We start from the raw sequence: 12507 nt of genomic DNA, 5'->3' as shown, positions 1-12507 counted from the left end.
GTCAGGATTAAGTTAAAAAATGCATGTTAAAATGTTTAGCATAGCACAGAGCACTATTCAACAGAATTATATGCAAGCATATATGGAATTTTTAATTCTCTAGTAGTCACATTTTAAGTAAAAAACTTGAATTTGAATGTAACTTGAATTTAATCATGTTTTATTTAACCCAATATAACCCAAAATATTATAATTCCAACATGCAATCAATATAAAAATTGTTACTAAGATATTTAACATTCTTTTATTCATCATTAATCTTCAAACTTTAATGTGGATGTTATAGTTACCATGCATCTCAATCCAGAAACACTTGATTTGTATTTCAGTTTCATACAGTGTATAGTTAAAGAGGTAAATTCATATACCCAAGTTAGTTCTAACCATTTTTTAACATTTTCTAATAACTAAACAGAGCATGTTTTTAAGCTTAAGTTAAAGATTCCATTCTTCAGTCATAGTAGTCATATTTCATTTTTTTAAATTTTTTTAAATTTATTTTTGAGAGACAGTGTGAGCAGGGGAGGGTCAGAGAGAGGGAGATACAGAATCGGAACCAGGCTCCAGGCTCCGAGCTAGCAGTCAGCACAGAGCCCGACGCGGGGCTCGAACCCACGAACCGTGAGATCTGACCTGAGCCGAAGCCAGACGCTTAACCGACTGAGCCACCCAGGCGCCCCTTTAGTAGTCATATTTCAAATGGTCACTAGCCACATGTAGCTACTGGCTCCCATGCCGGACAATGCAGGTTTCAGAATAATGCTTGGCATATAGTAAGTGCTCAATAAATGCTCACTGACCATTACTCTCAGGGTCCATCCCTCCCCAGACACAGGGAATGACTCCTTCTCTTCCTTAGACTCCAGATTGGACAAGGCCCGTCCTTTACCCAGGGCCTGTGAGGTGATCCCTTCCTTACTTTCCCCTCTGTGATTCCATGAGGCCTTCTGGAGTCACTAGGAATTATTTTGCTGTGAGCATGTTGTAGGAGCAGGGATAGCAAGCCTTCCGTAAAGGGTTATTCTTGGCAACAATAACTTGGTACATCTGTGCAGCAGAAATGACAGGACTAACGTGGTCACACTAGTGACTGACATTTGTTCCTATTCACAGACCAAATTGTATGTGAGACAAAATAGACACGAGTATGGGACAAGCTCCTAAATTTAATTCTGTGCTAATTTCTCATGCTGTTAATGATGGATCTTTTCTAGCTTTTCCCATATGCATTTTTCAAGCAATTTTTATTAAAATCTTGCTGTGTGTCAAACATTGATGTCAGCAGGGAGGAACTTGTAGATACACAGGACTCACTCCCTCTCTGCCCTCAATAACCTTACAGACCAGTAGAAAAACTAAGACAAATGTGATTGGTGTCATATGAGAGAGATCGTCAAAATGCTAGGAGAGTTCAAACAAAAGGGATGCCTTTTCCAATGAGAGAGTTAGGGAAACTTCAAGAGACAGATGGGATATTGAGGTGGGGGGGTCATCCCAAATGGAGAGATTAGCTTGAGAATCATCCCAGGGATGTGGAGAGTCGCAAGGCTAAGCCTAGGTATAATGACAATATATCAGAAGGAAAGTTTGGGGCCAGATTGCATGTGGGAATTGCTGGATCATACAACGTCTTAGTCAGCTCAGGCTGCCATAACAAAATATCACAGACTGGCTGGCTTAAACAACAGGAAAGTATTTTCTCTCAGTTCTGGAGGCTGGAAGTTCATGATCAGAGTGCCAGCATGGTCAGATTCTGGTGAGAGCTCTCTTCCCAGCTTGCAGATGGCTGCCTTCTTGCAGTGTCTTCATGTGACAAAGAGAGAGAGAGAACTCTGGTCTTTTCATCTAAGGGCAATCATGATGGTCCCACCCTCACCCAAGCCTAATCATCTCCCACATAACATTTGCCAAGTGCTATTTGCTGTCTCCAAATACCATCACGTGGGGAGTTAGGGCTTCAACATATGAAGTTGGAGTGGGAGGGGCACAATTCAGTTCACAGCACATAGTAATCTTATTTTAAAATTTTTGAGGGATCACCATACTGTTTTTCATAGTGGCTGCACCATTTTACATTCCCACAAACAGTGCACAAGGATTCTAATCTTGCCACAACATTGCCAACCCATGTTATTTTCTGTTGTTTTTTTCTTAATAGCAGTCACCCTAGTGGATATGAAGCAGTATCTTGTCATTGTTTTGATTTGCGTTTTTCTCAAGACTAGTGGTGTTGGAGAGTCTTTCTTGTGCTTATTGGCCATTTGTATGTCTTCTTTGGAGAAATGTCTGTTCAAGTCCTTTGCCCATTTTTTGATTGGGTTTTGTTGCAGCTGTGACAATCATTACTCTGAGGCAGGTCTGGCAAGTGGAGTGGGGTCAGCAGTCCTTACCCATTGGATAAAGTCTTATCACCCTAAGTCTAATATCAGATAGTAACCCGCATACCCTCTGATCATCACATATCTCCTGACACTTTGTTCTTAAATCCTTAAATTTTCCTCATTGGTTGGGTCTCTGAAACCCTTCTTGCCTGCCTCCAGTTCTTGAGGGTGAAATGACCATTGGAGGACTCCTATTCCAAATCTGATGAACAAACTTCAAACAGTGGTATGTTTACATTCCTGACCCTGACCTCTGGGATATTATGCAGAACTCTGATGATTCCAAGTCACAGACACCCAATGGCAACCAGCTTAAATATGAAGGAGAATTTAGTGACTCATAAAACTCCGTATAAGAATCTGGTTGTAACTAAAGAAGAGCTGGAAACATGCACTCTTTGAGTCTTCCATCTACACATTTCTGCATGTATTTAATTCTTCTCTTTCTGCAAACTGGCCTCTGCTTCTCAGGTCTACACAGCAAGACATGTGGCCATTGGGATTTTCATGGGTTTTACATTTTATAGCCCAGCTTAGGTCAGGTGCCCACCCTTGGGCCAATCAACTTGACCAAAGAGATGGAAAGCCCCAACTGGTCAAGGTGAATTAGATGTAGGTGTGGAACTCCCATATTAACTTTGGGTTTAAGGGGGGGTTGTCCATCTAGAAATGGTTAATACCATACCATAATTTCCTGTGACCATCAATGTTCTGTAAATGGTGCCCTTGGACTTGTGATGGAAGTCCTGGTAGAATATCCTATTTCTGGACTCAAATCCACCAGACTGGTATCTCTCTCCTATATACTCCTTCGTAAGAAGGCCTCAGCACCAGAGCCCATCACATCCTGTGGAGTCCTGTGGTTTGAAATGCTGATCACTTCTGACCCTGGTGCCAAGCTCCCAGCAAGCTTTAGGGTCAAGTTTAGTTTATGAGAAAAGCTGGTTGTGAAGACCACAAATCATTACTTTTTTCCTCCACTATATAACATTTGGTGCTTTTCATAACACCACACGGCTTCTATCTTACCGTACTCTCTCCCTAGCAAGCCACCAATACTTCTTATTTCCTCCCTAAGAAATAAAAACTGGGGGGGAAGCACCAGAAATGCCTACGTATGTCCTCATCTCCCAGGGGTTCCTGGACAGAGAGTAACCTGGGACCTGAAGAAAATCCCCGTGGAAAAACCCTGCCCCCAGGCCTCACTAATTCTGGATTTAATTCTCTCCTGCAAGTCAGACATTGAATTACTGTCCCCCCAACCCCCATACCTCCTGTTTGCCATTGTCTCATCTAATAAAGGTTCCAGATCTGAAAGTATCTGAGACCCTAACCCTAATCCAATTAAACCCTGCAAAAGCAACTAGACTCGGGAAAGACAAAGAGGTGAAGAGGTTAATAGCAGACAGAACCTCCACTGACTAACTAAATTAGCCTTGCCCACCTCAGGAGAAATGTTAAAAGCAGATTACTAAGACTGCTGTTGGTGATTAACATTTGCTCAAAATTCTAAGTAGCTGATTTTTTTCCCCAAGTTAAATGTTAACCTGAGAAAAGAAGGACAGTAGCTATGGGAGAAGAATAAAAAGAGAAAACAGAAAGAAAGGCCTGCTTGTGTGGCTGTCTTCTTCCCAAAGTAGTGGGGATCGAGAATGCTGAGGAACTGGTCCCCAATCCTCTTTGTTTCCTTCTCAGGTAGGAAAGATGGAGGTGTCACCATCTCATTCAACAGAGAAGCTGTGTTCCAGGATGGGAACAGAAGCAGTGTACCAAATCTGACTGAAGGGGAGGTCAGGAGCTTCCTGGAAGCCTTCCAGTTTTGTATCCTATCTTGGTCAGTTAGGGATACCATAACAAATACCATGGGGGCACCTGGGTGGCTCAGTCAGTTAAGTGTCCGACTTCCACTCAGATCATGAATTTGCTGTTCGTGAGTTCAAGCCCCACATGGGGCTCTCTGCTGTCAGTATGGAGCTTGCTTCAGATCTTCTGTCTTCCTCTCTCTGCCCCTCCCCTACTTGTGAGCTCTCTCTCTCTCAAAAAATAAGTAAATAATAAACACTAAGGAAAAAAAAACCCAACAAGTACCATGGACTGGGTGGCATAAATAGCAGACTCTTATTTCTCACAGTTATGGAGGCTGGGAAGTCCAATATCAAGTGCCAGTCAACTTGATTCCTGGTGAGGACTCTCTTCTTGGTTTGCACATATCTGCCTTCTCTCTGTGTCTTTAAGGCTTATTTATTTATTTATTGTTTTGAGACAGAGCATGAGGAGGGGAGGGGCAGAGAAAGAGGGAGACACAGAATCCGAAGCAAGCTCTAGGCTCTGAGCTGTCTAGGCTCAAACTCACAAACCGCAAGATAATAACCTGAGCCAAAGCTGGAAGCTCAACCGACTGAGCCACCCAGGTGCCCCATCCCTGTGTCCTTACATAGCAGAGAGGGAGCTCTGGTCTCTATCCGACTGACCTCATTCAAACAATTACCTCCCAAGGGCCCCACTTCTAAATATTATCACCCTGAGGATCAGAGTTTCAACATGTAGATTTGGGAGTGGGGGAGGATACAAACATCCAGACCCTAGCCATATTTCTGAATCTGTGAGGTGGGTTTGTTCTGATACAACAAGCAACTAACACTGGAAAAGCGCCATCTCCACTCAATGTTTTGGGGCACTTTGGTGCATCAGGGCAATATTCTTGGTGCTAAGAAATATCTTGATTTTCCTTGATATCCTTTGGTAGAGGCTTCATTTACCATGATGAAGAGTAGTGTGTATGTGTGACTCTTTGTGAATACCATGAGTAGGATATCAGTGTAGATAGAAACTCAGTCCAGCAAGCAGGGAGGCACATGAGTAATGGGCAGTACAGCAGTGAGCACTACAGTAAGGCTCTAGTCCAGACATCTGGGAAGAAACAGAAAAATTGGATCTTAATGTTTAGAAACTTATAATATAGGGAAGAGAAAACTTATATAAAGGGACAGCCCCAGCAGCCTTTCCAAACCTGCTTTCTGCACCTGGCTCTCAGCCCTGCCCTCAAGCTGTGTCATGAAGAGAGTGACCCGGGGCCTTCTCCTCACACTGGCAGGTCTGCCTGCCTTGGAAGCCAATGACCTGGTTGGTGGAAAATGCAAATGCAAGTACAATAAGAAGCACAGCCCCTTACCTGAGAGAGCCACTCCACTCATCACTCCAGGCTCTGCCAGTACCTGCTGAGCACAGGACCAGCTTCGCGCCATCTCCATACCAGCTCCCATGCTGTTCCCTCCCCACTTGGAGCCCTTACTCTCCACGATGGCCTTTTTCTCCAAAGCTGGGCCCTTCAGTTTCCGTCTGATCAGGACACTGTCCCAAGCTTATTTCTAAATTAAACTGTCTGACTCCTCAAAAAAAAAAAATTATATAAAGGGCTAAAAACATAACAGAAAGTGATAATTAACAGACTGCTGTTAAAAATTCATGTAGTTTCAAGAATGTAAAATGGTGTGGCCACTATGGAAATAGTACAAGTTCCTCCAAAAATTACAAATAGAATGATCATATAGTCCAGCAACCCCACTTACAGGTACAAATCCAAAAGAATTGAACACAAGGGCTCAAATACATATTTGCACATCCATGTTCATAGCAGCATTTTTTGTAATGGCCAAAAAGGTGAAAGCAGCCCATGAACCCATCAATAGATGAATGGATAAACAAAATGTCATCTATCCATCCAATGGAATATTACTTAGTCTTAAACAAGAATAAGATTCTGACATACACTACAACATGGTTGAACCTTGAAGACATTAGGCTAGGTGAAATAAGCCAGTCACAAAGAACAAATAATTCCATATACATGAGGCACCTAGAATAGTTAAATTCATAGAGATAGAAAGGGAAATGGTGGTGCCAGGGCCTGGGGGGAGGGAAGGTTGGGGAATTGTTTAATGGGCACAGAGTTTCAGTTTTGTAAGATGAAGAGTTCGGTGGACAGATGGTGGTGATGATGGCACAAAAATATGAATGTATTTTTCATTAGCACTGAACGGTGCACTTAAAAATGGTCAAGATGCTAAGGTTTACAAATGTGTATTTTGCCACAATTTTTTAAAATACCATGTTATTTCAGACAAGACTTCCTGGAAGATATAGCATGGAGCTGTATGTGGAAGGGCAGGTAAATTTCAACATGTAAAGAGGAAAAAGGACAATAGAAACAGGGAAAAACACAAAATGTCCAGAGGCAGTGACATATTCGTAAGAAGGCACAGTGAGTGGTTTGTTTCCTGGAATAAGAATTCAAGAAGGAATAGAGGCTTCAACAGCCTAGACAACCGGGCCTGGGAACCCAGGATTTTATTCTCTATGCCAGCATATCTAGCATTTCCATAGCGTGTTCCAAAGAGCACTAGTTCCATGAGATGCTGTGGGTAGAGGGGAGGAGGGGGCCATAATTGAATAAGTTTGGGAAATGCTATATAGCCCTATGGGCAAATTACAATAGCTTATCAGTGATGATCCTGACATAAAGAAAGTTGATTCATTTTGTTTAATTTAGTGTTGCCCAAATTCATTTGCTCATACTGCCTTTGGATTCTCACAACATTTAACATCCTCCAAAAGGGAGTTCTATATATTGAGAAACACCTCTCCAGGACAAGGCAATTGTTGGAGATTTTTGAGCAGAGGTATTTTCATGATCAGAGATTGCTTTAGGAAAGCTCATCAGACAGTGGTTGGGTGAATGGACTGAAGGGAGTAGAGACAAATTATTAGAATGGCAGATGATATGTCTTTATGGATGGGGCACATGTCAGATTCTTATAAGTTCATTGGTTAAACCCAGTTTGGAAAAGTGCCAGAAACACCAGAGAGAGAGTTTTCAAAGCACAGAGAAGTACCTTCTTAATGAAGTCAAATGCTGACAATCAACAAATGCCTCAAAACCCAAATTTTGACTCATCCTACCCTGAAGCAAAACAGTATCCTCCAGGTCCTTCCTTCTTGTGTTGGTCCAGACCCCCAGCTCCCAGAGGCAGAAGAGGTGGTGCATTGGAGTGGCTTTAACCAGCTCATAAGAGATATTTAGGAATTTTGCAAAAACTATTGGGAGAGTCCCGCCATGGTGGGAGTATTTATACCACGGAAGTCAGCCAGTGCTACAAATGAGGGCTTTTGTTTTTAGAGATTCAGTTTACCACACACCACTGAGCATATGCCAAGATGGGATTAAACATGGACAAATTCTATTAGAAGAAGCACCTATGTGAGAAACAAATGGGGAGACGAGGGTGGCTGGGAGAGCAGTGTCAGACAGCAAAGCAAGTCTGACTCCAAGCAAGGGGAAGAGAGGGAAAAGGAGGTTGGTGGAAGCATCCTAAACTATACATGCACTTAAGGAAGGTTCTGCTAGGCTGTGAGGAGTCCTTAAGCCAAAGTCAGCCATCAATAGAGTTCTCCCAGGAGCTGGCCTGTCTTCATAACCCTGCAGCACTTGGTCATTTACAGGGAGCAGCCCATGGAAAATGTGACCTCAGTGCAAATTTGGAATAGATTTCTGAGCCCAGCAGCCAGGACCCTGAATCATTTGTGGTCCCTATTGTTGGTGGTTCAAGTGACATGTTCTCTCCATCATCATAGTCTACCCCTTGTACCTAACAGTAAGGCTCAAGAAGCAGCTCCTCCAAGTTCCCATGGGTCTTGCTTTCTAAGGGGTAAGCCACAGCCCCCACCACTGCAGTTGATCTTGGGGCTGCAACTGGCACCCTCATCTCTCTCTGCTCTTCATTCTAAATCCCCCTCACCCTTAGCTTTCCACTCAGCAGGAGTTGGTTGCTTACTGGAGGGTCTGACCTTCATTACCAAAGAATCTAAACCCTGATCATCATACACTTCTCAGTTTGGAGTAATAAGCATGTCTATCCACAGTTGCAGTGGAACAAGGGAGTACTAGGAAGCACCCCAGTGGGTTGTCTGGGTCCCTCTCTGCCCCCAGCTATGTCAGAGCTCTCTTACCTCCTCCTGCTGACGAAGGTCAATGACTCTTGTCCATATGGTGACTCCTCTTTTCATCTGCTGATCCCTGTACACAAGGACTCCAAAGTATGCTGGTGCTCACCTTAACTTATAGTTCAATGGGACCCTTGCTGAGTGTCCTGGCAAGGATATTTTCTCTTTTGGGACCAAGACCTCCAACCCTGAAGGGCACAGAGGTTGAGAAACAAGAGATACAAAAATGCATCCAGTGGGTCACTGAGAATGGTGGTAAGTAGGGACACTTCTGCCTCTACCTCTGGGGTTTCCAGATGCATATATCCTTCCTTTTAGGAACACAGTGCCCACGTATAGGTCTTTGGCCACTGAAGCATGGCATCTTTTCAGGGTATTTCCTCTAAGCTGGCACTTCAGTTACTCCTTTAGAAGGGCACTCTGGGTTTCTGTGAGGCCAGCTGTCTTGGGATGGTACAGTGTATGATACACTCAGGAAATCCCATGATCATGGGCCCATTTTTTTTTTCCTCTCAACTTCAACTACTTATTATTCTTTTTTTTTATAATAGTTTATTGTCAAATTGGTTTCCATATAACACCCAGTGCTTCTTCCCACAAGTGCCCCCCACCATGACCATCATCCCCCTTCCTCCCTCCTCCTCCCCCTTCAGTCCATGGTTCGTCTTCAGTATTCAGTAGTCTCCCTTGATCTGTGTCCCTCACTCTTCCCCGCTCTCTTTCCCCCTTCCTCTCCCCATGGTCTCCTGCCAGGTCTCTCCTGTTAGACCTATGAGTGCAAACATATGGTATCTGTCCTTCTCTGCCTGACTTATTTCGCTTAGCATGACACCCTCAAGGTCCATCCACTTTCCTACAAATGGCCATATTCATTCTTTCTCATTGCCATATAGTAGTCCATTGTATATATATATATATATATATACCACATCTTCTTGATCCATTCATCAGGTGATGGACATTTAGGCTCTTTCCATGATTTAGCTGTTGTTGAAAGTGCCACTAAGAACATTGGGGTACATGTGCTCCTATGCATCAGCACTTCTGTATCCCTTGGGTAAATCCCTAGCAGTGCTATTGCTGGGTCATAGGGGAGTTCTATCGATAGTTTTTTGCAGAACCTCCACACTGTTTTCCAGAGTGGCTGCACCAGTTCACATGGTCATGGGCCCATTTCTGAACCTCCTTAGCTTAAGGTATGTCCCTTAGTTGGGGGTTATTCTATACAGGAATCCATGTCTATGGATTAGGCATTATATAACCTCCCAAATGGTGGTGCTGGCTGAGACACTGTAAGCAGGAAAGACAAATCCATGCCTAGAATAAGTATCTACCCATGTGAGGGTGAGCCACTGGCCTTTTCAGGCTGGTGTCCTTGGGGAACAGTTCTCTATCAAGAGTGGCTCTGTTGCTGACATTCAGAGGCAGCAATAGCTAGATTAGCTTTTATAAGTGGGAGTCCATGCTGCTGGACCCATACATTGCCTCCATCTCTGCCACCTCACCCATTCTGTTCATGGGTCTAATGTGCCAGTTCTGGGGTGGACAATGACAGCTGACATCATTGGCCAAATCATTTTGTCTAATTGATTGCTCAGAGCCTCTTCCATAGCAGATGCTTGTGGGGGGACATTAAAGTGTGCTGCAAAATTCTTCACATTTTGTACCCACTCTTATTTGTACATGAACATGCCTCCTCTGACCTCCTCATTCACTGCACAGGGTCAGCATATATTCTCACTTGTGACCAGTTTTCCTTCTACACAAGTAGATGGCCCAGTGCACTGTTTACAGCTCTGTCCATTGGGAAGATTTTTGTCTCTACACTGAGTTTCCAGACCATCCCTGAATGTGACTATTACCCGTTTTTAGTTTGTTCCCAGGTATCAAGCCAACCCATTTGGAAGCCAAACTTAGTATTTTCCTCTCTTTCAGTTGGTCATACAAGATCCTGTATACATCCCTAGGTACAACCATGGAGGAGGGGCACTGGGAGGAATATGGTAAGTGATGACATGAGGGTCTGGACCACCTGCTCTTGTAGCTTACACATGCCCCCTGGTGCAGCTCAGACTCAATCTAGGCTATACCATTTCTATTTTACAATGGAATGCAACTGTTTAATTTATGACTTTGTAGTTCTGACAAGACCAAGCCCATAATAAGCAGTTATGAATGCAGCCCACTGGGTGCCCCATGGTCAAGGGTTCTGAATCTTAGAGTATGATGGCATGGCCGTGATCCCAAATCCCAGGACCTGCATTGTGATTCTCCCAAGGGTGTTTGCCATAAGATCTACAGTGTGTCTTTTTCCTTTATTGACACCTCTAGCCCCAAAGGATTTGCCAGATTATATGGCCCACATGGCGTGGCTGTTATTCCACAACTGAACTTGCTGAGCCACCTGCTTCTGCTCTGGGTCCTCCTCAAAGCTGGATTCTTTCATGTCCCCCAGTATATGAGCCAGAGCAATATTCTTAAGTGTGGAATATGTTTTTTCCAGAAACTCAAAAGACTCACCAGTGCTGGGCTTTCTTCATTGTTGTACAGTATATAAGATACAAAATTTGTTTTTTTTATTTTGGAGGGCCCTCACCCTTGGACTCTTAAAAATGTCACTGAAATGGCCAATCTCTGAATCGTCACAGGGCTTTCTTACCACCTGCTGGAGTACCTGTATCTTTACCCAAGCCTCCCACATACAAGCCACCTCTTGCTCATCCCTACCAATCAGCAGGGTGTCATCAATAAAATGGTATATTCCAGATCTCTTTGGACTATATGATGACAGAGACCAGAAGAGTCAATATAGATATGAAGCAAAACCATAAATAATATTGTCCACCCCACAAGAATGGAAAGTGTTTTTGATCCTCTTTTCTAATTGGATAGGAAAAGAATGCATTCACCAAATCACTGGCCACATACCATATATCTGTGGCTTGATCAACCTGTTCTAATAATGATACCATATTCAATACAGTGGCTGCAATCAAGGCAACTAGTTGGTATAAGTCTGTGATCGTCTATAGTCATTGTCCAGAATCCAACTGAGTTTTGTAAGGCCCAGACTAGCAAATTAAGTGGATCATTACAGCTTTAATCATCTCTTCCTCCCAGCCTTCACTATAACATGATATTAGGTTTTATTTCATTCTTTGGCTGGAGGAAGGTCAGTTTCAGGAGTTCCATTTGGCCTTCCTTACTATGGTAGCTTCGTATGACATAGACCAGGACCTAATGTGGCAGTTATTCCAATTGCCAATTGTTCCAGTTGCTAGTTATTCCAAATGTAGTTCAAATCTGGGGAAATTGCCACTAAGTGGATCTCACCAGTAGACCCCCCATTTAGCAGTACATTAACCAGGACCCAGTTTACTTTCTGGCCCTCATAGGCCTCTTCTTACCAGGGAATGTAAGGACATCTTGGATCTCCAGGTATCAATGTCACCTCAGATTCTGACTCTAATGCTCTTCAAAGTGTCTGGTTATTCTCCTTTCTTCAAAGTACAATTACCCAAATAAATTGGGTCTCTTGAGAAAGGACTTGGGGAATCATTACAATGCATATTTGCCATGACATTGTAGGTTCCCCCATTCGAGGAACCGTCTCTTCAGTTCATGCGTTTCCCATCTTCAGATTGGCTCAAGTCTGGGAACAGAACAAAGGATCTTGAATTTTTATTGGAGTGGCTCTCCTCAGGCTACTAACCTCAATTCTTGCTTTATTTTTTATTATAAATGTTAAACAGCATCCTTTTTGACCCCTGTCAATGTTTCCTCCAGAGATGCCATGCTCTCCTAACCATTTCTACAATTCCCTGAGGGCCAAGCCCCTTGGCTGTCTCGGCAACCCTGGTGGTTTTTACAGCCACTGTGGCCTCCTGGATTCTGGGAGTTACCTGCTGCCACCTGGTCTCTATTACTCAAAAGCCTTCATCCCAGTAGGGATTAATGGACTTAGCTCTGTGACCACTTCTTCTACCCATCTTGGCCTGCAGAGGGGAGACACCACTGAATTCTCTCATTCATTCCTGATGCCCTTGGTAAAATGGTATAACCTCTGGGCTTTCCCATGGAATGTAATCCTCTGGTGGATCTTCTGGCCCCCAATTATATATTCATT

At 43.5% G+C, this 12507-nt stretch overlaps 1 protein-coding gene and 1 long non-coding RNA gene across 2 annotated transcripts; one reads left to right on the top strand and one right to left on the bottom strand.

Annotated features, from left to right (window-relative positions):
• Positions 1-4969: 4969 nt before the first annotated feature.
• On the bottom strand, positions 4970-12021 carry LOC115297836. Its single transcript, XR_003911497.1, has 3 exons — positions 11789-12021; positions 8388-8569; positions 4970-5291 (listed from the first exon to the last, which is right to left on the bottom strand). It is a non-coding gene; the product is annotated as an uncharacterized LOC115297836 (long non-coding RNA).
• LOC115297744 (FXYD domain-containing ion transport regulator 4-like) lies at positions 5384-5633 on the top strand. Its single transcript, XM_029945904.1, has one exon. The coding sequence runs from the start codon at positions 5436-5438 to the stop codon at positions 5601-5603; it is 168 nt and encodes a 55-aa protein (XP_029801764.1). The 5' UTR covers positions 5384-5435; the 3' UTR covers positions 5604-5633.
• Positions 12022-12507: the final 486 nt, after the last annotated feature.

This window comes from Suricata suricatta, chromosome 1 (genome assembly GCF_006229205.1).
Source record: "Suricata suricatta isolate VVHF042 chromosome 1, meerkat_22Aug2017_6uvM2_HiC, whole genome shotgun sequence".
In the NCBI taxonomy this organism is placed as follows: domain Eukaryota; kingdom Metazoa; phylum Chordata; class Mammalia; order Carnivora; family Herpestidae; genus Suricata; species Suricata suricatta.
The sequence above is the reverse complement of the archived record's forward strand: the minus strand, read 5'-3'. Positions and strand labels throughout refer to the sequence as shown.

Bases quoted from the DNA above. Each gene is read 5' to 3' on its own strand.
- LOC115297744 (XM_029945904.1), top strand. From the start codon at position 5,436: ATGAAGAGAGTGACCCGGGGCCTTCTCCTCACACTGGCAGGTCTGCCT.